This window comes from Serinus canaria, chromosome 3, assembly GCF_022539315.1.
Source record: "Serinus canaria isolate serCan28SL12 chromosome 3, serCan2020, whole genome shotgun sequence".
NCBI classification, from domain to species: Eukaryota; Metazoa; Chordata; class Aves; order Passeriformes; family Fringillidae; genus Serinus; species Serinus canaria.
The window spans coordinates 65,485,384-65,511,888 of NC_066316.1; the positions used below are offsets into that span (position 1 = coordinate 65,485,384).

Sequence of the window (26,505 nt, forward strand, 5' to 3'; positions counted from 1 at the left end):
TACTGCTAAGGGCAAAAGTGGATGTAACAACAGAGTGCAGATGAAGTTATTAAATTTTCACAGAGTTTAATTATCCATCCCATCTTCTTCTGCCCCTTCACAGCACGCCAGATCTTATTAAATATTCTGAAATAGATCAGGAAGCACACAGAATCAGTTACTTGGCTCCCTAGTAGTGATGAGTAAGATCTGAATCAGCCTGGGCTGCACAGTTACTTCTGGGTGTTGAAGTCAGAGTCAGCTTTTGCTGAAATAGGTCTGACTGCAGTTCCAGAGGTACATTTTGGAAAAAAATTATCACTGTGTAAAGAAATGCCATAAGCAACATTCATTATTAGCCTCAGAATGAATGTTGACTTTAGAGGGATGGTGATGCAGCCTTTCAGTTAAATCTCATTTGGACCTGAAACATCATCTTTGACCTGATCTGCCCACTATACTGGCGCAGGCTCGGAAAATTGGCTCAGATATGATTATACTAGTCTTTTATCAGCTGTAGGATTTTTGCTAGAGGCATTTTAGAGCAACTCTAAGATTAATCTCTAACCTGAAGACCTTAATTTCCAGAGTTTGACCAGCTGTTTCTATTTCTGTATTCAGGCAGACAACATTTTCAATGGTCATGTTCAAAAAAATTCTTCCAGCTGGAGAAATTAATCTGTAGGGAAGGCACTTTCTGAATCACTAGATAAATGGTGTTAGGCTCTAATTTAGCTCAGATTGGCCTTTGCTCTCTTTCAAGAGTTAGTTTTCTTAGAAGTCATCAGATTTCTCCATGCTGTTAATACTTTGAAAGTAATTTTTCTCAGTTATACAACATCTCAGCTCCTAATGTCCTTATCTTTCTATATCTAGAGCTTCAAATACAAAGTTAAGTTTGCCAAAGTGCATTGTTGTGTAACCTCTGTTTTTTCACTTGTTACTGAATCAATTTTATTGTTTACTTTTTTTGATATACCTTTCTCCCTTTATAGTAAAGACTAAGTTACAAGGAAAGTTTTTTCTCTATGGATTTTTAGAACACTGCAGAGGAAACAATGGAGAGTTTTTCCAGCTCTCAGATGAAGTAATTTCTCCCAAATGAGCTTTTTATTTCACAGCAAGATTAATCTGTTGTCTTAGATTTCTTTCTAAGTCACTTGGCTTTAGTGATCTTCACATATGTACAAGCATGTCAGCCCACACACATATAACAATAGACTAACTGAGGTTAGAAGGGACCTCTGCAGGACATTTGAAGAGTCATCCCAACTCAAACATGGCCAAAATAAAGCTAGACCTCTTTGCTTTGTTAAGCATTTCAAGTTGTTGAGCTGTTCATCCTCAAGATGAGTATTTTTATTTCCTTGTATCAAATTGGAAGATCCCTTGCTACACTTTCCTCCAAGAATTCCCTTTCACCCACCCTGTGTAGTTTACAACTCAGTTATCCTAGTGAAACAGTAAGAACAACAGTAATGATGGTTTAAATAGCCACTCTTATTTTTCCCTAAAGATTGCAATTAGAGAAAAGGTTGTTCTAATGTGTCTTTTATTAAAGATTAAATAATTCTCTCTACCCCACCTGAGTTTATTTTCTCTCATCTCTCTATTTTGGTTTTAATTCCCTTTGGTGTTGGTGAATTTTTCATGGTCATGATCTAGACATTTGTGGAAATACACAAAGTTTCTGATGCAATGATGCATAGGACTGTATGGCAGGATCCTTTATGGTCTCAGCACAGAACTGACAAAGAATGGAAGACTCACAATCTTGTATTCACCTGCAAAAATGCACATTCACCATATATTTGCAGTGTGGTTTTTATGCTTGCAATATTTGCCAGGCACAGTTGATCAACAGTCTTTGACTTAATTGAATGCACCTTTTGTAGCACCAGCCAGCTTCTGTACATCTGCGGAGACAACAGGAATTTTATTTCCGGATTGCATCTCCATCTCATTAGACAATGAAACACTGGCTATTCTGTTCTGAGAAACAGACTTAAGTCATGGTGTGACTCTTAGGAAGCTTGAAGAAAAGAAAACCAGACTGATCACATTTTTTAGCAGCTGATTTCAGCTTGTTTGCATAGAAACTATTTTAAAAATTGCATTCATATGCATGCATGGCTACTCTCTAAAGTCACTGAAACAAAGGAACAGAGGGGCATGAAAGGTTCTACAGTGAGAGATGACAGGGCCACTCCGTAAGTTTAGCCAATAAATGCTTGAGAGCTGCTTGCAGAGTAGTCAAATTTCTTTTGCTTATCTTTTCAGTTTTGCCTGTGACCTTCAAGAGTATTAACGAGCAAATCTATCTGGCCCTCTTTTATCACCATATTGACATGGTCTTTCTTATAGAGACAGTTAGAGATCAGAGAGTCGGTCTGGCGCTGTACTGTCAGTGCTGCCAGAGAATAATGCTGGGTCATTGCCTGTTCTCAACAAGTGCTGCAGGAGACCAGTTTGTCTCCTTGCTGAAGTGTCTGTGAATTTTTATCAGGGAGAAAGACATGCCTTTTTTTTTTTTTTTTTAATTTTCCTTGGTAAGAAAGAGAATGAAGTAAAACAAAAAGGAAAGTAAGAAACTTCTTTAGATAACTTCTTTTTTCTTCCTGGGTGTCTCTGACTGTCCAACATGACTGAGGTAGAGCTGATAAGGTGGGTCAATGTCAGGGGGAAAGGGCAGAAAGGATTTGCAATATCTCATCTGGGAAAAACAAAAAAATAAACACTATTCACAACAAAGGCAATTTTCATGTATCCTTGGCTATCAGATCTGAGAAAGAATGAGATTTCTTTACTGTGTTGCTCTCCTTTGACTAAAGGTTATTGGTAGAAGTTGTATGCTACAACTGAAGGGGGCATTTTTTATATTTTGCTAGTATATTTTTATTATATAATAGAACTAAATTGTATCAAAAGTCAAACACTTCTTATTTGTGCACAATTTCTTGCTAAGAAAAAAAAGTCATTTTGCTTCTTTCCTTTGGCTTAAGCGATCTCTTTGTAGGTGGATGACTTGGATGAAATTAGTAACAATCTGTGCGAATAGGGGAAAAAAAGGTAAATCCATGTCTTGACTTCTGTCTGCTGCAACATTTCAGTCCAAATATGTGCTGCACAAGATGAAATGCATCCAAGAAGTGCACACCTGCTACAGTGAAGTCTCTTTTGGACAGACTGAGAAACGAGGCCTTTCAGTTTTATATTTACCAGTAAAGCACCTTATTGCTGAGCTCTTCTAGCACCTGCTGTACTTCTTATACCAAAAACAACCTGTTGGGTGGAGAGATCATGAAAGAATTGTGTTAGTGTCTCTGGAGACAGGTGTGTTCTCCTGGCCTCACCTGGGGTAGGGGGGACAAGGCAGTTGGGGAGTAGACACATTAATCTGGCAAACCACAGTCACATAGTGAACTTTCTCTTCATGAAGAGATAAATCTGCTACCATGCAAACATTATTTTATATTATATCTGACCAAAAGCAGACACAAACTATGCTAATGATAAGTTAACAACTGTGAGAGCACTTGGTGCTTTTCTTCTTTCTGTGTCACAGGTAGCAGTCAAAACCATGAGCCAGAGAGATTTTTCATTTCTAAGGTAGTTTGAATGAGGCTGTATCTGCTGCATCCCATGAATTTGGAATGCTCTTATTTCTGTGTTTAGACATACAACACTTGGAAAACAAAAAATGTTATTGGAGATAGAATCACATAATTTAATTTGCACATCCAACAAAGCATGATCAGAAAGAATAACTTGACAAATACCAAAGTCTGAACTGAAAGATAGATCTTCTTGGCACAGAGACCTTCCTGTCTCTGTGCTCTTTCTCTGTGTCTGTTATTCTGCACTACAAACAGGAACCATAGTAACATATTCACCTGCTCTTGTTTTATTACTGCCAGTTGTTTAAACTTAACAAGAAAATGACATAGTGCAAATTGTTCTGGAGGAGAAATACAGCCCAGCTCTACAGTTAATTTTAATGAAACAAAAATAAAAGAAATCACCTTGCTCTTGGAGTGATGTAAATTCTGATTTTGATAGAGGAAAGAGAGTTTGTTCTTGGAGGGGGCTCTCGCCTGACCTCCTGATGGACCTGTTGTCTGTTTATTGAAAGACAGTTTACAATCATAAAGTCATAGAATCACTGAGGTTGGAAAAGACCTCTAAGAGTCCAGCCATTAACCCAGCACCACTGTTCTGACTGTGTTTGCCACTGGCCTCAAGAGCCACATCCACGTGCCTTTTGAGCACTTTCAGGAATGGTGATTTCACCAGTTCCCCAGGAAGCTTGTTCCAGTGCTTGACAATCCTTTTCATGAAGAAATTTTTTAAAATTACTAATCCCCTTCCTTGGCACAACTTGTCCTCTCTTCTTGTCATTTATCTGGAGGAGACTGACTCCCACCTCACAACAACCTCCTTCCAGGTAGTTACAGAGAGCAAAGAGATCACTCCTGAGCCCTTTTTTCTTCAGACTTAACAACCTCAGCTCCCTCAGCTGCTTTTCCTCCTTGTGCTCCAGACCCTTCCCCAGCTCCAGTACCTCAGTGTCCTTCTTGTAATGAGACAGTCCAAAACTGAACACAGGACTCACCAGTGCTGAGTACAAAGGGACAATCACTGCCCTGGTCCTGCTGGCCACATCATTGCTGATACAGGCCAGGGTGCCATTGGCCATCATTCCTTCCATGTGTTCATGCCAACATTATTGAAACAAAAGTGCTGGGCTGAGGGAAGCAAATCTGTACAAATTCCTAGTAGACTGGGTCAAAGAAGATCATAGCAATTACTTTTAACTTTTTTCAGTTTTGAAAATATTTATCTCTTGTATCTTATGTAGGTATTTCCCAGCTGGTGGAAACTGAGCCCCAGACCCAGTCAATGAAACCTCACCAGTCAGTTTCACAGTGAGCTTTTTAAACAACCAGCTGAAAGCAGAAGTGTCTAGTAGGTTGTTTTTTTTCAATCTCCATAGTTCCTTCACCTTCTGTTACCTGACTCAGCTTTAACTATTTCATACATTGACTGAATTTCAGTGACTGTATGAGAACAATAAAGCTTTCACTGGGCTGACTTGTTTTAGACTTTCTGCAAAGTCAGGCTTTTGGGGTTTCGTTGGTTCCTGTGGGTCATTTTTTAAAGTGGTATTTACAGTCAAAATGTCTAGAGGCTTTTTTAAAAGTGAAACCTTGGATTCTACTGAATACCTCAGTAAACTGAATATAATCCATTGTGGTTTCTATGTTCCCTCTCACTTGCTCTCATAGATCCTTATTCTGTCACAGTACAGACTCCTGAGGACACCACCAGGATCACCACAATTGAAATGAACTTGTAAAAATTGTTTCTTGCTGAATGACTGCACAAAGTTCTCGTAGTTCGTTTCTGCATTCTTGGAACCTACCAAGTACAGAAGTAATTCTTACAAATTTTTTGGTAGAAAAGGTGTCTATCACCAAAATATCATTTTAGTATAAAACATTGAAAAGCCTATATGTGAAATTCCATCTTTTCTTTCAGTTGGTATACTTTATCCATTTTTTTTTTGTCTATGCATACACGTGTACACATGCACAATATAGTGTGTTTATAAAGAAGTTATAAGACTGTTTATAAGACTGATATTTTTAGATCATGCAATAGAGCCCTCTGAGATGATGTGTGTATTGCTAAGCTAGATTATGGTTTTAATGTTTTTTTGACTTGGAAGTGCCTTTTTTGAATTTAAACAATGAAATATTGCATAAAGACCATTAAATTAATAATTTAACTTTAACGATGGTTAAGCATTCCAGTGCTGTCTTCAAGCACATATCAAACTTTGACTTAATTTCTGCTTATTTCTTAAAATTCAAGACTATACTGAACACAGAAGTAAATGGTTTACCAGGCTGTAAAATGACACTTTTTTTCAAGTGCCAGTACTATTTATACATCCATGTGTATATCCTCGTTCAGAAAATGTGTCTCTCTGCTCAGAAAAGTGGAGAGTTATGGCATTGTACATGAGCAGTTCATGAAAACTTAAGGTCACTCATTTTCTGGCAATGTGGTTTTCTAAATATATATGTCTTTATCTATTCAAATTCTGAGAAATGTCTTGAAGACAAGAAACCTTGTCTTTATTCAAAATTAGTGTATTTTTTTATTATACTCATTAGCTACTAGTTTTCATTACACTATTATGAAGAATATGGCAATGAATCATGTAAACACCAAAAAAATATCCTTAAAACACATCCTTAAAACAGGTAGTTAGCTTTCCCTGAAGCTGGGTGGCCTTTACAGTGCCTTTTAGAGAAAAAAGAAAAAAAAAAGGCCACATACTGGTCATCACAACTTGATAGTCCTGTATGGTGGGGGTATTTTTTCTGACTCAGTAGGAATAAGCATTGTGCAAGCTAGCATGGATTAGTTGTGTTTGTGTAATGTTGTCGACAAAAACATTTTCCAGGTATTGTACAATGTTTCCTCAATAGCTGTCTTTGATGGCTCTCTGCCCAGGACAATACAGAGCTGTGCAGAGCTGAGTGATCTCTGAGCAGGTTTAGAGCAGAGAAATAGTAACCAGCAGTTCAGCCAGGCTGAGAAATCCTGAAGCTAGGCTCATTTTAAACAAACTAGGTCAGGTATCTCTGTGAAGAATTATTATTGTGTGAAAAGCACTGTTGGTTATAGAAGACTTTCTTTGTGTATGATTCTATCTGTACTGAAGACATTAAGACATAAAAACATAAGAGATACCCTACAAGGTCAGACCAATGGCTCTCTCTAGCCCCATTGCTTTCAGAAAGGATGTTCTGAAAAGTGCACAAGCCCATCTACTTTCTTTGGTCTCCTACCTTTGTACTTCACCGCGGGCTGGAACTGTTGTATAAGCAAAGTCAAGGGTACATCACTGCCACATCTAATTACAGACCTATTGTCAAGTCTGCTTAGCAAAACCATAGGTGTTGACACTGCACAACCCTTTATTTCTGTTGGTGGGGAAAGACCAAGCTATTAGGACAAAAAACAACCTCACAAAAAACCCTCTCATCTCTGCGGAAACTTTTCTATTTCTAAATGAGTGTTTGGCTTTTTTGTTTTTTTTCTAGATTGTTGATTGCTTAGTCATGAGTGACACAAAGAAAAGACATGTTGAAAATAAATAGGCACAAAAGGAAATGGTAGCGTTGCCCAGGTCCCTGTGACATTCAGGGACTGGTCCTTTACAGATCTCACCTATCTGCCCCATCTACACTAATGCCTCTAAGTCAACCCAGGCTGCAGCCATCAATGACTTTACCCTCACAGATTTATCCATCCATTATTTTGCTTCCTACCAAAGATGCAGGGCTAAACCCAGGGTATGTCCTGTTATTATCCTAAAGACATTATGTCTTTAAGACATGAGGCTGTAGCAGACATTGAAAAGATTTTGATACTGAGAGACTTTCCAGTGGCATAGTCTAGATGACACAAAATTTACCTGCACCTTAAGTTTAAAAGAGGTCAGTAGAGAAAATATGATTCATCAGACTCAGATGCTTTTCTGTAGTAAAATGTTTTGTTCCTTTTCAAGCTATGTAAGCAAGGTATGTATAGCAGGGAAAGAATATAATTTGTTGAATGATATTTAAAAAAAAAGACAAAATATTGTTACATATTAACTACTCTGTGTAAGAGGAAAAGTAAATTTTCAATTATTTTTAAACAGTACTATATAGGACATATTTGAAGGCCCTTCTTGTGTTAAAACTAAAAATAAGAGATTAAACATCTTTACACAAGAAGTTTGTCCTTCATCAGAATTTTCTTAAATGTCAACATTCAGGTTTTTAACTGATATCTGTGTAAATAAAACTATGAGGGTTATAAGCAATTAGAATGGAAATTTACAACTTCACATTTTTCAGTTCTCCAGACAGGCTTAGAAATCAACTGGAAGTAGCTTTTTAGAAGATCAAAATATTGATAATGAAAAAATATTCCTTTAGTCCATCACTTAAACCATATAGAAATACATACTTTTTTTTTCATGATGGTAGACTAATCTTAATCAATAAAAACTGGAAAAACAAAGCAGTGATTTAAGTGATAAGTGATAGCTCCATAAAGGACTGCACTAATTAGCATTCCACTACTTCTGTGCAGAGTACTCTATAATACTTTACATTATAAATTTATCTGCAATAATGTCAGTAAGAATTTTTCCTTAGCTTTCTCTAAACAAATTAGATATATTTCTAGCTTAATTAAAATTTTTATTCCTGTATTTATAGAATAGAGATTTTGCAGCACAGCTTTTTAAATCTCACTGCAAAATAAGAGAAAAAGAGATCTAAGACTCACATGTGGGAATGAATATGTACCATAAATTTCAGAAATGTTGTGAACTCACCAGCCCGTTTTCCTTTTGAAATTTCTGATCTTTTCAATTAGTGGAAGCCTCTGTAAGGGAATACAGAAGGAGTCTTTGCTCCTCTAAGGGTGTGTAGTGGAGGGAGCCATACGCAAGAACTCGCAGAAAAACCTGAGGGACACACGAGGTGGGTGGTGGTGATGAGGAGGAGCTGCTCAGTTGCACTGACAGAGAAGGGCATGTGGAGTGTGGGAACATTTCTTTTTCAGGATTATCTGAGGACCTTGCCATCAAGGAAAGGGAGGGAAACAAAGGTGATGTTAACAAAGACAATAAGCAGACATAAACTCAGTCACACCAGCTGATGAGCTACCCAGAAATGACAGGCAAACTCAGACTATGCAACTGATAAGGATGTAAACCTGGGGGTTCAGGATGTTATTCCAGAATAACAACTTGATTATAATAATAAGATAATTATTAATTTTCTGAATACGTTCAAGGAAAGAAAAGAGAAAATGAGATCTTGTTATTACAGAGCTAAAATGCTTGAAAAATCACCCAGAAACTTCCTGTGATGCCGACATAAATCCTATGTGGTGTTGTAATCTCTTGAAAAAGAAATCTGTGTAAGGGTCTTGGTCTGATAATACACAACTGATGTGGAGTTTCATGTGCTCCAGCTTTATTTCTGGAAGTCAAAAGTATTTTTGCTGTGTCACCCTTGTCATCTGTCGCCCTGAAAAGGTTAGTCTGAAAGGTGGAAGGCCCTTTATTTAAGTAATTTGTCCCCCCATGAAAAAGCCATTCTGGCCTTTGGCTTAGAGTTACCTGAGGATGCCAGACTGCACAGTTTCTTTATGAGTCCCTCTGGGGACAGAGTGTCCTGGTTGTTCTCCACTGAAAGCTGACCTGGCAGAGGACACAAGTCCACCAGACTTCTGGCAGTAGTCTGAGGTGTGAGCCCAAGTGCATGTCCAAGAGAGAGCTCTACACAAACTGGATGAAGATATTTGCTCTGCCACCAGTGTCATGGGCAGGCATGGGGGCAATTTTTTTCTCAGGGTTTCTGTATTATTTCTGTACTGAGTTTCTCTGTGAGAAAAGAAAATAATTTCTCTGGAAGGATTTTCACAAGAAAATCAGTTGAGGGTTTTTGGAAGCTGTAATGGTTTAAGTGAATGTACGATTGAAAATTTTCTTATCTATTTGAGTTTCCCATTGTGTTAAATCAATTCATGTTATTTGTGTTCTCTGTACCGTGTTAACTTTAAGGCTACCTCAAGATTTCCACTTTGCTCCTCGGTTATGAACAGCAGAGTTATTGCTACTTTTACAGCATATTATATCAGTGTAGAAGTACAAAGGTATACAGGTACTACAAACTTTGATGCAAGATTTTATGATGCTATTTGAAAGACTCTGTGCAGAAGAAACAGGGTCTCAAGAATGTATTTTAAGTTTGGGCTTGTTTTTAAAGAGGTGGTTATATGGCTGTATTTCACATCCCAAATCCTAAAGCAATGGGTGTTAAAGACAGTGGTAGCCTTTCATTGAATCCAAATGCTTGTCATTGTTTCAGAACAAGCTCTAAATGCAATGGAACCCCTTTTCAGGTGCAAGACTACAACAGAGAATAGAAATTGACAATTTAATCTCTTAAATGGGACTTGTGTAAATAAAACATCACAAAAAGCAATATGATATCACTTTTGCCTACTGTTTGTTTTCTCATATAGAAGAACCACAGAGCAGATTAAATAATACAGCATGCAGATGACTAATATTGTGGAGAATGAATACAAATGTTAAAATTAATTACACAATAGCCAAACAGGGACTCACAAAATGAGATCAATTTATGGATATTTCAAAAAATTAATGCTATCAGATTGTGATTTGTTTCCTGTTGTGCAATGAACCCAGTATTAGGTGAACTATGCTAAATTACACAGCTCATGCCCTTGGCCTTATAATACTATTCCTACAGGAGAAACAGTCACTTCCAGTCATTACTGAGTGCAAGAGTGGCCAAAGGTGCCTTAGTTTGTCGACCTGCAGCAGACTCAGAGCAAATCAATTTCCATGTTTGCAGCATGGTCAGCTGCCTTTATCAACTACTGAAAAATGAATGCAGTGTTATTCATAATCCCTTACAACAGGTGACAGTGTGGTCAAGGCCCACCGTGTCCTTGCGGGAACGGTTTACACAAAAAATGTCACAGATTTTTAGACTAAGGCGCAAGTAATATTGGTGTTGATGTTTGAAAGATAGTAAATTTGCTTTAGACTGGAAGAGGAAATGCCTGCCATTGTGATGGGCTTAATCCAACTTACTCACTATTGAATTTTCCCTCATCTAAACAATCCCACACAGTTACTTTACTGTAAAAGCCTGTGAAGCCCTGACAGGCCCTTTATTTAGGATGCTCAATTTAGGGTCCTTTATTTAGGGCACAGCTCATTATTTATTATGCTGAAAACAGTGGAGTAACACAAAACAAAAGTATTTATCGGACCAAAACAGATTTTAGGGACTCAGAGTCCTTTCTGACACATCTGTTACCCTCTTCATATGGGAAAGTAATCTCCTGCAGTTTCTTCATCTCTGCCCCAGTGATTTCTTAGTGGTGCCTGGGGCTCCTTTTGTGTATTCCCAGATACACATAAGGTCAGTCTGCCAGGGTAGGTGAGAGTTTTACATTTGCAGCCATTGGGACTGTGTGGAGTAAGCTACACAGTCCAGTTGTCAGTGATTAGTAAATTGAAACCATCTGTTTTTAAAGACACTGCACAATGAAAGTGTGGTGAATCTGCTCCTTCAGTCTAGAAATATAAACACTTTTTTTCTGGCAATAACCTTCATCTTGCTACAAAGAAATGATAGCAAAAGTAATGACTAATTTTGGTGGTAGGCTCAGAGACATCCAGACCCCAAAATATTACCTCTGTTTATTAAAGTGCTATGTTTTCCATATTATAGTATTTAAGCATCTATGCACATTGTAAATTCCAGCAAGATAGTGACTATAAGATATTAGCAACACAGGTTTAAATTGTCTTGTTTTAGCTAAAGGTCCCCTTCTACGTGGATGAACGTATCACTTGTGTTCTAGTGCACATATTCACTTTCAAATATGAATGGGACAAGAGAAAAAAAAAGTCTCCTTTTGCCTGGAAGAAAGAAGCAGAGAGTTTTCTCAAGAATCCTTAATTTTAGCTTTGTATGAAATCAAAATATGCCCTGAAATAATGTGAAGAGTATTGATTGCTTTTGTCTTGTGGTCAGTTATATTTTATTAGAACTTCTATTTGAAAATAGAAACAAAAAACCTTTAAATTTTAAAATTATTCAAATGTAGTACTTTCTCAAATCAAAACAAAAGTATAATATTTTGTTTAGAAAATAGATGGAGAAGTATAATTTAATTATTTTTCCTTTTTGCTTCTATGCCTCTTCTCATATCTCCACTTATATTCTGCCATTTCCCCAGTAAAAATCTCTGAAGTCTAACATAAATTTAGTGTTTCTGGAAAGACACCAACAAATCAGCTATATCTGCTAACAGGAACACTAGGAAAACATTATCCAAAAGCCAAGAGCAAAATGGGATCTGTTATTTTCCAAAACTGTATTCCACACTGTAATGGTTATTCAAAGAAAAATTGCAATGTTGATTTCAAAGTGTGGAAAATACAGCAAAACTTAGAGCATGTTACAACAGACAGTCACTTTCAAACAGACTTTAAAAGCATAAAGTAGTGTTGCTCTGTTGCTTTGCTAGTTTTCTGCCACTTACATGGTGTAGAAATGAGCCTTTTTCTTACAAAACTATTTTATATACATGTATTCACATGTGCTGTGTTTTTCTGTGTGGAAAGAAAACCAAACTTATTCCATCCACTGTGAAAAGACTCAGAAGCTCGCAGTCCCACACACAATGCACACAAGATAGTCTTCATTTTAGTTTGTGAGAAGTTATTCAGCAACAGGGTTCTGAGCAATATGCATGACTCAGTTCCTTCCGTATGAAGCAAATTCATTGTAGTTGCCAAAGGTCAGGTGTGATGCCTGATATAACTGCTCCTAAAAACCTGAATTTCTAGTTTTACTTGGAGGGAATTAGATTCTTATTGTGGTAAATAAGTAATCAGAATTATGCTGAGTCGCTGTACATAAACAGTTTAAATGTGTTTTTATTTTAATTCTAGTCAGGTACTCTCTGCAATGTGTTAAGATCTCAGATGATTTACTTATGTAGACAGAGAAGGGTGTTGTTATATTAATGTTTTTTATCAACCTCCCCTGACTCACTTTTTGCTGATGGCACTTTGGTGAATGGTGTTTAAAGCAATGACTCCTAGAAAACAAATACAAAATGAAAACTAATGTCAAATTATTCTTTTGGCAAGTACAAAAAAGAGTGTGTGATGAACTAAGAAAGTGACAGAGAAATGATCTGTGTAGAGCAATCCTCACAGTGAGAGGTAGTCTGTGAAATTGTTTTAAGAGATATTCTGTAAAATTGTTTTCCCAACTAGGACTGAAATGGCTGCCAAAGGCCAGGCTCCCTGTGGGAGCAGGGAAAGACGAAAACCAGCATTTTCTTTCTTTTCTCATCAATGCCTACTAACTCTGACTTTCTTCTCTCAATCTATCCACTTGCTAATTCTATGGTCCTCTCAGCTTTAAATTTCTACTGTCCTGTTTTCTCCCTTCCTCCTGTAATGTCCTATGACTTCCTTTACCATTAGCTTCAAATTCCTTTCTCTTAAATTTTGTCCTTCCATGTGCCCTTCAGTATCTGATAGTAAATGCCATTGAGGAACAGACAGAAATAGAAATGATCCCAGGCATGCTTGTAGAAAGAAATAAGGAGGAAGGACTCTACCTGAAAACTGATTTAGGTTTTCTGGATTCTGTCCAATTAAAGTCTGCAAGCCCTAGAGAAATCTCTGAATTTCCACTGTTTAGGTTCTTAGGCCATTTATGGGAAGGTTTGTGTTTTTGAAAATGCTCTTGAAAGGAATCTTGCTGGCAAGTGTTCATCTTTATGGTTTAGCCAGACTAAAGATTTTTCTGGTTTTGGTTGGTTTATCTCATATGTTTTGGGGCTTTTTGGTTTTGCTGTTGTTTTGTTTTGTGGGAGTTTTTTGTTTGTTTTTGTTTTGTCTTGTTTGTTTGGTTTGGTTTGGTTTTTTCCCTGGAAACTGTCATCAGGTTCACTATGGACTATACAGGGAAAAATTGAAGCAGGCTGCACTCATCTCCCACTCTCTTCTTCATGCACACACCTCATAATTTGTAAAGCAAATTTTTTTCTTAATTATGTTATATCTGGAAGGCTTTCATCTATACAGTGATATTTCCTAATTTTTTGAAAAATCAGCTCTTGAAGCAATGCTATTACTTCATTAGTCTTATAATTAAAACAACTTAATATTTTCTATCAGAATAGCTCATTTAGTTGCTTTTAACTTTTCCAGGTTTACCTGACTGGGTGTGAATTTTCCAGGATTGATACCAGGCATTGATGAGGCACAGGGTGACTCTTCCTCTGCCTGGAAGCAAAAAATGTGGCTCAGAACAATACAAGAAATCTTTTGTTCATGTACATTGGAGAAAGGGCTTGATATTTAGTAGGGAAGATTGGGACACTAAAAGTGTGTGCTTTTTTTTGCTATCTAAAAAACCTTGCTTCAAAATAACCAAGGTCTTGAAAATAAAATTATATTTTATATGTAGTAACTGAACATATTCATTAAAATTTGACAGTTGCATTCTCTATTTTTGATATTTTAGGAAAACCCAAAAGTGCTTGGAGCCTTCCTGTCAGCATAGAGAGGACTTGCTGGTGGCTCCCTTGGTAAACTTCTGCCCCTGTTTCTGCACTATTCTTTACCCACAGCAGAGTGCAAATCTGTCATGGATTAAAAGCTGGCTCAGCAACCTTCTTTGTCCTGCATGGATGACAGCAGTGCAGACAGCAGTGGTGTACACAAGCCTGTTCAGGTTTCCATGTGCTGAGTAAGGCCAGTGGTCACAGGGTGGTCATATGATGAAAGTAATTGAATAAGACCCTGGAGGATCTCTCCATCTCTTTCTCTGTCTCTTTAGCTTTCCATGCATCTCTCCTTGTCTTCTATGGCACAGAAGTTAGTGCCTATTGCTCTTCAAATAAAACACTACATACTGCAAAATGTTAAATTCCTGAAAGGCAGGCTATGGACTTTTCAAGTTGGTTATCCAAAATTAGTAGAAAATACTCACAGTATTTTCACATTGCCTTAGTCCTTTTCTGGGCTGTTTCTGCACCGCAGAAAGTATATTACAAGGAAAAGAGCCACAGAAAGAATTTAATGAATGTTTGTAAAGCATTTGGATATTACAGTAATGAACACTGTTATAGAGGCTGCTGGGAAAGAAGCCATTCATGTAATTTTGTAACTGGCATGGAGAGCAGATGCTAAACAATGTAAATTGTTTAAAACAGTAAATGAACTCTATCTATGCAATGACAAAACAAAATACAGGGTAACTATTCAGTGAGCAGCATTCATATTAACACTGTAGGGAGCACTGGATATGACCATGTAATTAAAGATGGTATCACAGTGGATCTTCTGAAAATGGCTGAGTGGATGCCATGAAAGCAATATTAATATTGTCATCTCCTATTGTCATTTCCTAACTCTGAAGTACTTCAGTATGCAGTTACAGCTTTCTATGACAGTAGATTTTGAGGCATTTAAAGTGTAAACTTCATATGCTGTTGGAGCTTTTCTATATTTGTTTTAGCTCTTACACAAGCTTTCTTCATTCCAGAAGAAACTGGGATATATGTGGTTTCAGTACCTGTTTTTTTTTTTTTTATCTTCACCCAAGAATTTTGCCCTAAATGCAGTAATGCTTTGATTTTCTCAGTAAAGGAAACCTATTCTCTTCAGCCTAGTACTACAGGCACAGTTAAGACACTTGAGTTAATCTTCTGGAGGGCCAGATAACCTTTTTGTCAGCACCATTTGTTCCCTAATGGAGACTTCTGATTGAGAACTACAGGAATCTCAACAAACTCTCTCAGCTGATGACATTTAGCAGCCTCAAGAGAATTACCCCAACATGAGAAAGTAAGTCCCAGTTGTAAGCCCTTATGAAAAGTGAGAAGCAAGATGCCCTTATGCCACAAATTGCTGATCCAGGATAGGATTGTGTTGTTCATTTTAACATCTTCAGTAATTTTTGAAAACAAATGTTAAGTGACTTACTTGCTGGTTTTCATTCTGTTGTTTCTCCTTGCTGTTTTTCAACATTTTCCCCCCTTTTCTCCCTCTTCATTCCTGTTGTAAAGATCACAGCTTCTATATGGGGTTGTACCTTACTGCTGACTGAACCCTCAGGGTTTTTGCTTTTAACTAAACATTAACAAAATTAGGAGTATGTCACAGACCTCTGCTTTTAGCCTTATCTCCAGTGTCCTGCAACTTGAATGAAAAACTGAAATAATCTGCCCATATCCCAGCTACTTATTAAAGGAAATTCAGTGACTTCAGATATGACATTGTAGAGTTAATTCTGACTTTTCTCCTGTACATATGAAATCTAAATAATGGTAGAGGATAAAAATGGGAAACTGGTGAGCCTTAAAGGAAATGGGTGAAAAACTTCTGCATCATTTTCTCTGCTGATTTTCGGTGGGAATAACAAAAAAGTGAGGAGGGATCTGCTGGGATTTCCAACAAAGTTAAAGATTGCAGATGTTATTTCAGGGTCAGTGTTTAGCTTGGTCATGAGCATCTTACCCATGTCACTCAACGAACTCATGTCACATGTCCAAAGAAATATTTTGTCTGGCTCATGAGTGGAGTGCTTTGGCTAAGGCTCAGCACACACCTTGTGTTAGAGTCAGGATTCAGCATGTTAGGGATTCAAGAGAGACCAAGAAGAGATGTTGAATGTAGGGAGGTGTGGGGTCTGGGAAAGGAGTGTCCAAGGAATGGCAGGCTGCCAAAAAAAATATTTTCCCTGAAAGCATTTTCATCTGGAGCATGACTGGGAATCTTTTTTTTTTTTTGGAGGGGATTAGTTCTGAATATTGGATAGAGTTAGTTTCAGGACAGAGAAAGCCCATAGTTCCCAGATTAGTTGAGATCTGTAATTAGTTGAGATCTGTAATTAGTTGAGATCTTCAGTCTCTATCTCAGATAAGTGCATTGCACAGATTTGATCAGAGGGGGATTTTGCATTAATAAGAAGGAAGAAAACTCATTTGCATACTCTTTCTTTTTGTTATTGGGATATCTGTGGGTTTTGTTTTTTTCCAATGGGGCTTTTGTCCTTTTCTAGGCATGTTACCAGGCACTGGAAATCTGGTCAGTGATATAGCATTAGACAATTTTGCCTCCACATTTTTCTTTGCTTTAAGTCTTGGCCCATGTTACTCCTACTGTCCAGCTTGAAAGTTCCTGCCATATCTTCCTGCTGTAAGTGTAGAAATAGGAGTGACTACTTTTATTTTAGCAGATTTTTATGTAGCAAAGCACAAGGGGACAGAAAGCAAAGCCAGGTAAATGGGGCTTTGACTTTCAGATGGAGATCAGCAGCGCATTGCACCATGGAGGACAGAAAGCTTCTCAGGAAAGGAGTGGTGGAGTCAGGTAGCACTACCAACTTCCCTTGAGCTCATGACTCCATTTTTAACTCAAACTGGGCTGAATAGGTAGCCAGGAATGAGTGTAAGGTGACATGATGTGTGTTTCTTAAAAGATTGCCATTCAAGTATAAACACCAGCATTCAGCTAGATGAAGATTTCCTTGGCTGGAAGAAAGTCTTAAGAGGTCTCAGCAGTGATACTGTCACAGACAGGGAACATGCCATGACAAAACCTGCTATGATCCCTGAGGTGACATGGTGATGATAAACGTGCTAGTGGAACTGATGGCCAAAACAGATTACTATGCTTTCAATAACCACAACAAATCTCACTGGTATTCCAGTATTGAGCATCATCTGTAACAAGTGAGGACTGTGTTTGTTATGAACCTATAAAAAGGTCATGTTTCCTTTCTCCAAAGTAATCCTATATGTGGTGACCAAAATTACTTGGAAGTATCCTGGAATTTTTAATGAACATATTCCTGATGGCAATGAATGATGGTGTTAGCAAGAGATTTAGAGGAAGCTGCTAGAAACAATCCCCAAAAACTAGATCTGGCATCCTACGCTTAAAAGGGAGTTGGGATGCTGGATGCAGTTTTGGCCAAGAAAGTATCTTCCTGGGTCTTGCTGACAAAAGAGCTCTGCTAGCCAGACAACTCCTGCTAGAAACAGAAAATTGGGCCCAATTCTGAATGCACTAATTTGTGCCATACATGGTAATCTACTGATCCAGCACCGATCAGCGTGACCCAAAGTTGCCTGGCTGTGAGCTGAAGTTCAGGCGGATACTGAGTAAGAATTGCTAATTCAAACTTCTCCTGGACTGTCTGGTGCCAATACACTGCACTGAAGTCAGAGAAGTTACTTAACTAGCTCAGTGGATAGTGCTTCATGTTTAGTTCTTGTTTTCCAAGTGCTCTGTTTTAAAACTTTCATCTGTCTGAGCTATAAAACATGAATAGATTTACTGAGGATTGGGTGTTGTTTTGGTCTGACCTTCCTATCCTGCAGAGCAAAATCTCGTGGTGAGCAATTACTTTGATTCATTATTACTTTTTAGAGTGCTTTTCCCTCTAAGATACACACTTTTGGATGAAGTAAAATATTAAGCCTTTTGAAGCAGAAGTTCAATTGCTAGAAATCGAAATAAGCTCTTCACGCTTTATAAAAGGAATTTAAACTTCCATTACACTGAAAATAGTACTTTAAATTCAGATGTGCTTTAGTTTAAAAAAAAAAGTGAATAACAAATTAAATTATTTGCTTTGAAGTTAAGAGATTGGGTTTTTTTCACATTCAGTATTACTTTTGGTACTGTATAATTATTATTGCAAACCAAATGGCTTTGAACTAAGAATCAAATATTCAAGTGCTATTAAAAGTAATTTTCCCTGTATTTTTCTGAAACATTTTAATCAGATCATATAAAGTCAGGCAAATGAGGTAATACACAATATGTATCCACTTTTCACCCTCCATAATAATTGCTTCAGTTACACTTACCGTCTCTAATACTGTTGCTCTAATTATATTATTTTGCAAGTTAGGATTTTTTAACTGCTAGGCTTATCTGGAGTCAGAACCTACATATTAGATATCCTCTATATAACCTTTAATGGTAATTTCATATTGATTTAAGTGAAGTTTTTCCAGCCTAATAAAAATAAGCATATAAGATGAAATGTTTTGAAATCAAAGAAGCAGATACTTGTGATAAATGTGATGTAATAATGTGCATATTATTTTCCCAAATCATTGTTTATACTGTAGACATGGTTTTACATACACAGGGCAATAGTATATTAATTTATATTTTCAAAATAAACCAACAGTTTCCTTTAGTTGCATTGATAGTATTACTGCTCTAATTTTCAGCTTTAGAACTTTGAATTACTAACAGTGTATATTCAAATTTTGAGTCACATAAAGGCTATATTTTGACTATGGCTATCAAATCCAGTCTTGCTAACAATGCACTGGAAGCTCTTTTGGGTTTGGTACAAAATTAAATTCTTTTGAAAAGGTGCTATCCTTGTAACCCAAGAAGAAAGAAGATAAAAAAATTAAACACCTTCCTATACACTCTAATGAGGATTAGACACTTTGGACATGATTGAGTGATAGCTAATACTCCAAGGGGACAAATATAAATTTTTTTGGCTCATATAGTTTGTTAGATTTCAGATGTTATTCTCAGAGCAAGTATATTTAGAAATTTCAGAAAGATTCTAATTTAGGTTTTCTGGCAGACAGATTTTCTTTGTGGCTTGAATACAGTTGAACTTGTACTCTCCTTCCTTTGACAAGAACCATAGTCAAGGATTTGAACATTTATTGATTACTTAGTTTTCTGCAGTCTAATGAATGAATTAATTAAATTAATTAGTTGAATTAATGAACACATTTAATTAATTAAAATTACTTCTAACACATTACAGCTTTCTAGTGAGATTACTTTGCTTGCCAAATACGTATCAAGACCTATTTTATCCAAATCATCTTCAACTCCGTTGACAGGAACATGGTCTGGAAAAATCTGTCTTTAATTTTCTTTTCTTAATAAAGCATATTCAGCATGGGTTAGTGCTGTCTGTATTTGCCTCTTTTTATTTCCTCTTTGTTAATACAAACCCATTTATCAGTCCTCATGCTTGATCAGCTAAGGCATCACCCAGCAGTCTCATTTATTTCCTCCATTCCTCTTGATGACTACAAGCCTTGCAGATACTAAAATAGTTTGTTGATGACTCCGTCTGTACTTTTCACTAGTAATTTACAAATCAAATAGATAACTTACTTGTGGTGCATTAATTTATATTTGAAGTTTGTATAATTGTTTTAGCTATGAATAATTTAAAAGGAATTTTCCTATGAGCTCATGGCATCTTTCTGATACCTATTTATCATCATTTGCTTCAAATAAGAGGTGGAGCTAATCTTGGAAAGAGCTTTGCATGCTTGCTGGAAGGAAGCTGAACCCCACTCCCCTGAAAATGCTGACTCATCTCTGTCTTATTTATCTTTAATTTAAACTCAGCACAAAGCAGCAAGAGAGCTAAATCTTATCTTCAGAGGAGCAAATTAAAATTATCACTTGAACAAGCCTTTGTGAACTACAGGGTTTAGGGAGGAAAAATGTTTTAAAAGCTGTAGATTGGAGAAGATTTTCACAGAACACAGGTGTGGAGATTTTTGTAGTGACTTGAGGGATACACCGGTTTTGTTTGTCAAAAAGCAGCAAAGCTGAAAATTGCCAGTAAGTTGCCTGAGGTATTGACGTGGCAGTGGAATGGGGAAGCAGGGTGATTTACACCTTGGAATCTGAGAGCCCTTCTGCAGCGTGATAGATCTTTGGTCTTTTAAGATGTTGGGTTGTTAGCAAATACCTGCCCCTCTACCCAGTTCAAGTGGCATCAATGGACTTGGCATCAATTTCTGCCCTTGTAGCCTTGGCAAATTTTCTTGGTGATTTTTTCTGGGACAAGGCCAGTCTGTCACTTCTGAGTGCTTGTTGCTTTGAAAGCAGTAAGACTTTTCATCAGCAATAAAATACAGATTTCACTCAAATGTGTAAGCGATGTTTTCTAGCAATAAATTTGTTCTGTAGTTCTTGTTGGCTTTTTTCCCCCCATACTATTGACATTTAATTAACACAGCACAGATTATCTCTTAGTAAATATGCAGCATGTTTATAAAAGCTAAACTGTCTTCCTGGTATGTTTCACTGAGTGCTAAAATTAATGGTTTTTATTTGTTCAGATGGTTCTTTGGCCCAATCAAACGAGCAGATGCCGAGAGACAACTGTTGTACCCTGTAAACAAGGAAGGAGCCTTCCTAATTCGAGAAAGCGAAAGTCTAAAAGGCGAATACTCACTCTCAGGTATATTCTAGTTTTTCATCTGAAGCAATGTTTTAAAATTTTTTCAGGTGGTCTGGGCTTTTTCATCTTCAAAAGCAATAAATTGTGGGTATGAAAATGAAATTAAATTCATAATAATGTTTTTTTTTTTTTTTCCCAGGAGATATATAAAGAAAACTTGGCAAAAGTAATTTGAGTTTATATTTTATAGACTTTATTTATCAATATACTCAGAACAGAAATTAACTTTTTTTATGCTTAGTATTTCCAGTGTTCCAGCTGCCTTAATATAGATAGTATTTTCATGACCAAAACATAAAAATTCCATTAAAATTGTACACTACAGCTCTGATTAGTACACCAGACAAAAATATAAATAAAAGCATGTAGACAGATATCTGCAAATTAAGAAAAGGAGATTTCTGTTAGAGCTCACATTTAGGTTTATATTTATTTAGATATATATTTATATATTTATTAAATATAATATCAGGGATAAAAATTGTAAGAAGGTCTTCAAAGCTGTACTTTAGAATCAGTGATGTTTCATTGAAAATTTCACTGTAAATATCAGCAAAAAATAGATTTATGATGATGATGCGTTTTGAAATATATTTAAGTCCTTTATTTGAATCTGAATGATTATCAAATTAGTACACTTATTCAATTATAATTTTACTTGCATTTAAGAACATTTTTTTTTTATTCTGTAGATATTTGCAATTTTAGATAGTAAATGTGATTGTGCATGGATTGTTTTTCTGTGAATATTTCCCATCAAACTTGTCATACAACTGCGAGTCACAAGAATAGTGTTGTCCCTGAGACAATAGGGCTATACACCCAAACTTCCTAATATGTTCTACCCATACTAATTCCAGAGCCAGGAAAGGTTTTTGATGTTTGTGAAAAAACCATGAGTAGTCACATGCAGAATTATGTAAGTGCAATGAGAGGCACTTTGTCCATAACCAGATTCTTTCATATTGACTCCTCTTTTGTCTGGATGATTATGTGTCACTCACCTTCTAAACATTACACAGAAACACAGCTTAAGGTTGTGAAGAAACATATTCTTGATTTCACTTTCCCAGTTATAACTCAAGTGTATGTACCTGCAATGTCTTATGGTAATGTGAGGAATGCTTTGTATTGCCAAGACAAAGAAATGTGAAATACAGGGGTGTTTATTGAAATAAATGGGATCTTTACAGTACTGAGAGAGTTTACTCCACAGTTTTGTCCTCAAGGAAGTTGGTCCTTACCATGAAGGTCCTTACCATGAAGGAAGTTAGTTCTTTTTAGTTTGCCCTCAAGGAAGTTGGTCCTTGCCATGAAGTGCTTAAAGGAAAACTACCTTTAGCAAGGAATCAGACTGCTCCTGAGCTGTGACAGAGCTGGCCTCTTTGTGTGAGCACACTTTTGTCCAAGGACTGTATTACAGCCACATATCTTTCAAAATGCTTTCTCTGCATGTGCCAGCCTATTGCCGTGTTTCATGGTTTCAGCTTCCTTCAAGTTCATCAGTGAGCTGATTTCATCCAAGAACTGGGCTAGACTGGTGACAGGGTGGTGTTATACAGGGAAGGAAAGACAAGCCTGTATTACCTACTTAATGATGGCATGTAAATACATGGCACATTACCAAAAATCAATGAAAAATCTTTAGTTTGTGCACCTGAGGGTGGAAATGCAAATTCTTTTTATTATTGTCTCTCCTTTTAGGAAAGATTTAAAATATTAATTATTTATCCTGCATCCAAGCCCTTCTCTAACAGAAAAGTAGAAGTATCTTAGGTAAACCAGGGAAAAATCCAAGAGAATGAAAATAAATATTAGGCCAGCATTTGTAGTGGTATAAAATCACCCTTTGATGCTGCTGTTTAGTGTTTTTGTTACAAATTTTAGATAGAAGATTTATTCCATCTGATTTAGGATATTTGATTCAGTTGTGAAAGCTTATGGTAGACATTTTTTTTAAACATTTTTATAAGCTTGTTTGAGAAGAGGAGATTTGATGATGAATGATAAGAGCAAGGTATGAAACCAACAGTATGGGTTTGTTTCATGCTGGTTTGTTTGATTAAGGAAGGTAAGAGTGGCACTGAAGAATGTGATATACACAGAGGCAAGGCTCCAGCTGCAACAGCCAAGCTCTCCTTCATGCCCTCCTTTATAGGTTGTCCTCTGAAAATGTATGCATGAATATATGTATCATCTCAGATTTATTAAACATTTGTGCTCTTTTGGTTAAAGAAAAAGGATAAACTGAAGCAACCTGTAGACACTACTGGTGGCATCATTTCCCAGTGCTGCTGTATTCTTTAGCAGCTTCCCAGAGTTGAACATAACTTATCCTTAACATGTTACTTCATTCCAAAGAGCTAAATATTATTTGCTGCTTACTGAATCAGCTTAGCTGAATGGCATCTGTTTTTATTTTGCTTCCAACATGATAGTATACATCATGGTCTAGATGTTTTATGTCCATAATCTCATTGCTTACTGTCTACTTCTTGGAAAGCCAGTGCATTCTAAAGCAAACAATGAAATTGTTTGTGTCGTGGGAAGTATAATTAGGAAAGAAGGTAGTTCAGTTCACCAGGTTCTATGGAGAAGAGAGTTTTCCTGCATCTTTCCTGTTTGTGCCACCAGCAGGAATTATGAGACACTAAAGCTGAGGCAGAAGGATGGCTTCTATCTCAGTGGTAGGTGATACACTGACAAGAGAGAAGTCACAACCCAATATTTTGGAATATGTCCCTTATTTCTCTTTCAATTTTTTTTCAGTCCAGAAACATTAGACCTCAAAAGTCTTATCTTCTGTAGGCCTGATTGGTTTTGCTCTAGCTTTTATTGCTGTTTTGCTTTCATTGCAGAATAGATGGTAATGGCTTGAGGAGAAAACCTGGCTTTCAGAATTAAGGTCTTTAAGAAAATATTTTAATTCTCCATCCAGCATGGCATTTAGGTAAAATAAGAAGTTGAAGAGGAAGAGTTTTTTTTTCTGTTATCCAAGAACCCATAAACTGATTTTATGAAGTTCATGCTTGATTTCATACTCATATGGAGATATATGGGAGATTTAATGTTAAATTAGGAGACAAGTGATCTCCTTAGTAAAAAAAATAAAATTAAAAGTTCTGTCTTTCATGAAAATTACACTTTTTACTTCTAACTTTCCTTGTTGGGAAAACTTTTAATTTGTAAGGTTTGGATAATAAATAATTATTTAAATTAAAAACAAAAATTCCGGTTCAGAAAGGTTTTTATCATCTGTGAATAGTGAAATGGAAAGCTCATCAAGCCAGATAGGCCCCTGACATGAGTTACTATAAATTTAGGGTGTTTGACATTTTAAAAATAGGTTTTTCCATTTTAAAAATGCACATGTTGTTGGCAGATTTTTATGTTGATGACTCCAGCATCTGGTGTGAAATGTATTAAATTTTAAACATCTTGGTGCCATCTTAGATGTTGCCTCATTTTAATTAAAAGCCATAATTTAGATGTGCTCAGCTTAATTGCGTGTCATTGCCAATGATAGCAGGAGGCTCTGTACTTAGCCCATCACTGAATAATGGTATCTGAAAGACTTATTGCATTAAATAACAATGGAAATGGTTTGTGTTTTTTTCAGCTTTTTTTCTATGCTCCTAAAAGAATGTTGTGTGTTTTCCTCTTGGGCTCCAGCATAGGAAAAACAGGTAGTTGTTTAAGGCAGCAGACTCATAGAACTGGCAAAATCATGGCTGTACTAAGAGGGTGATTTTGGATCTGCCTCTGCACCCCTTCTGTGCTGGTGAGAGTGATCTCATGAGTCACCCTCCTCCCACATCCACTCTGGGCATAGAGGCAGAGCAGAGGTGCTGGTGGCAGTGCTGCATGGCAAGTGCTGGGGGAGGGCTGTTCCCAGGGGCTGTGCTGGGACAAGTAATTTTTGGCAGTAATGGAACATTAGTGTCTCCATGACTCATTTGGGGAAGGTGTGGACTCTGCTGATGCCACCATAAATTTTTGTGCCCTGGGGAAGAAGTAGTAAATTATTTTATTCACATCCTTCAGGTGGCAAAATCTACTTCTGCTTAACCCATCATGTGAAGATGGATAGCTGGGAGATGATAATCCTTCTGCTAGACTGAAACCATGTAGAAATCTAACAGGGAGCTGTAATTCTTTTGGAAAGGGCAAGTGGAGGAGAAAACCTCTGTAGTCTTCAAACCAAGTTACTTTCAAGCTGTGTGAGACTGAAATTACAATCCTGTCCTGCTTAGTAATCTGGCATGGATGTAGAGATGACTGGAAGGGGTTATGGATAGTTCTTTCCTAAGTGATATGTGCTCTGTATAATTTTGGCAGAGGAGCCATGCTGTGCTGCAGAACTCCAAGTGGGTGCTGTAGGACTTGTACAGCCAAACTCAGCCCTAAAATAAAACTAAACAGCCCCCTGTCAAATACTGCACTAGTCAGCTACTTATTACAGTATGAGAGAGTATTAGTGCAGAAATTTTCTCCAGCTTCTCCACACAAATCGCCATCTGACCTGCACGCTGTCAATCATAAGGCTTTGTAAAAGGCTCATTTAAGAAATTAGAGCACATCCTTCAAACTAACACTTGCATTATTAATTTTAGCTACTTCACAAACAATAGTTATCACACTGCTAATAAATAAATCAGGCAGTCAAACTACTATTACTTGTGATATATAACTGAGACTGGATTAACAGTCATCCTGTTGGCCTTTTGTTCAAATGCATCATAAAGACTAAGTAATTTGTCTGGATTAATTTTCCTGTGAACTTTGGAAAAGTCATTACATTTTCAGTCTGTTTTTCCTGAATTACTCTGTCCTTCATTTTGCTTCAGCACCATGTCCAAATGACACATCACAAAAACATTCCTAAATTTACCAGTTAAAAAGTAGTAATTATGGGTGCTAATTCAAAAAGAAATATAAGTTAAAAAGTGCAATGTAATATGGATTTTGTTTACAAATATTCTCATTCCTGTCCTCATGCAGAATCGTAAGTTCCCAGATTCCTAAAAATACTACCTGAGGTGGAGTATTTTGAAAAGCTCCTGTCTGCTCTCTGGTGGTCTTGGATGACAATCGCACAGTACAGTGCAAAAATATTTGATCATCCACAATAGTACTTAAGGAAGGAGAGATTTCCTCTTTGATTTCATCACTTAGATGGTGAGAGAAAATATTCTTCCTATCAGCTTTGCTTATTTCATGCAACCAATCCTATATGCTTTCTACATACAGTATGTAACCACATATTCTTCTGTTATTATAACCAAAGCTATTGCCAAGATGCACACAGTGGTACAGTATAAAGAATCTGTCTTCTAGGTTTATTGTGTGGCACTGTTAATGTTAGAGCTAACAGCTGTGGACCTCTTTGGAGCAAAATCAGTTACCCTTCTGAATGTAATATAAACTCTCTACTGCCCATTGAACATGGATAGTGATGTCTAAATAATGGAGGGTCTAGGAAATTACACCCACATAAGTGACTAAATAGCTTTTCAGCTCTTCTGAACTGCCCTCTGATGATTCTGAACCTGCTATTGCTTCTACTGATATTCATTTGGAAGGATCTCTAAACTAGTGGTCTCTAAACTTTTTTGTGTGTGTGTCT

The 26,505-nt window shown here is 36.8% G+C and overlaps 1 protein-coding gene across 1 annotated transcript in view; it reads left to right on the plus strand.

Annotated features, from left to right (window-relative positions):
- Positions 1-26,505, plus strand: part of FRK (fyn related Src family tyrosine kinase) — a 47,226-nt gene that overhangs the window by 1,395 nt on the left and 19,326 nt on the right. Inside the window, exon 2 of the mRNA XM_009097104.4 lies at positions 20,758-20,879. Coding sequence (XP_009095352.3) covers positions 20,758-20,879 — 122 coding nt within the window. The remainder of the gene's footprint in view (positions 1-20,757; positions 20,880-26,505) is intronic.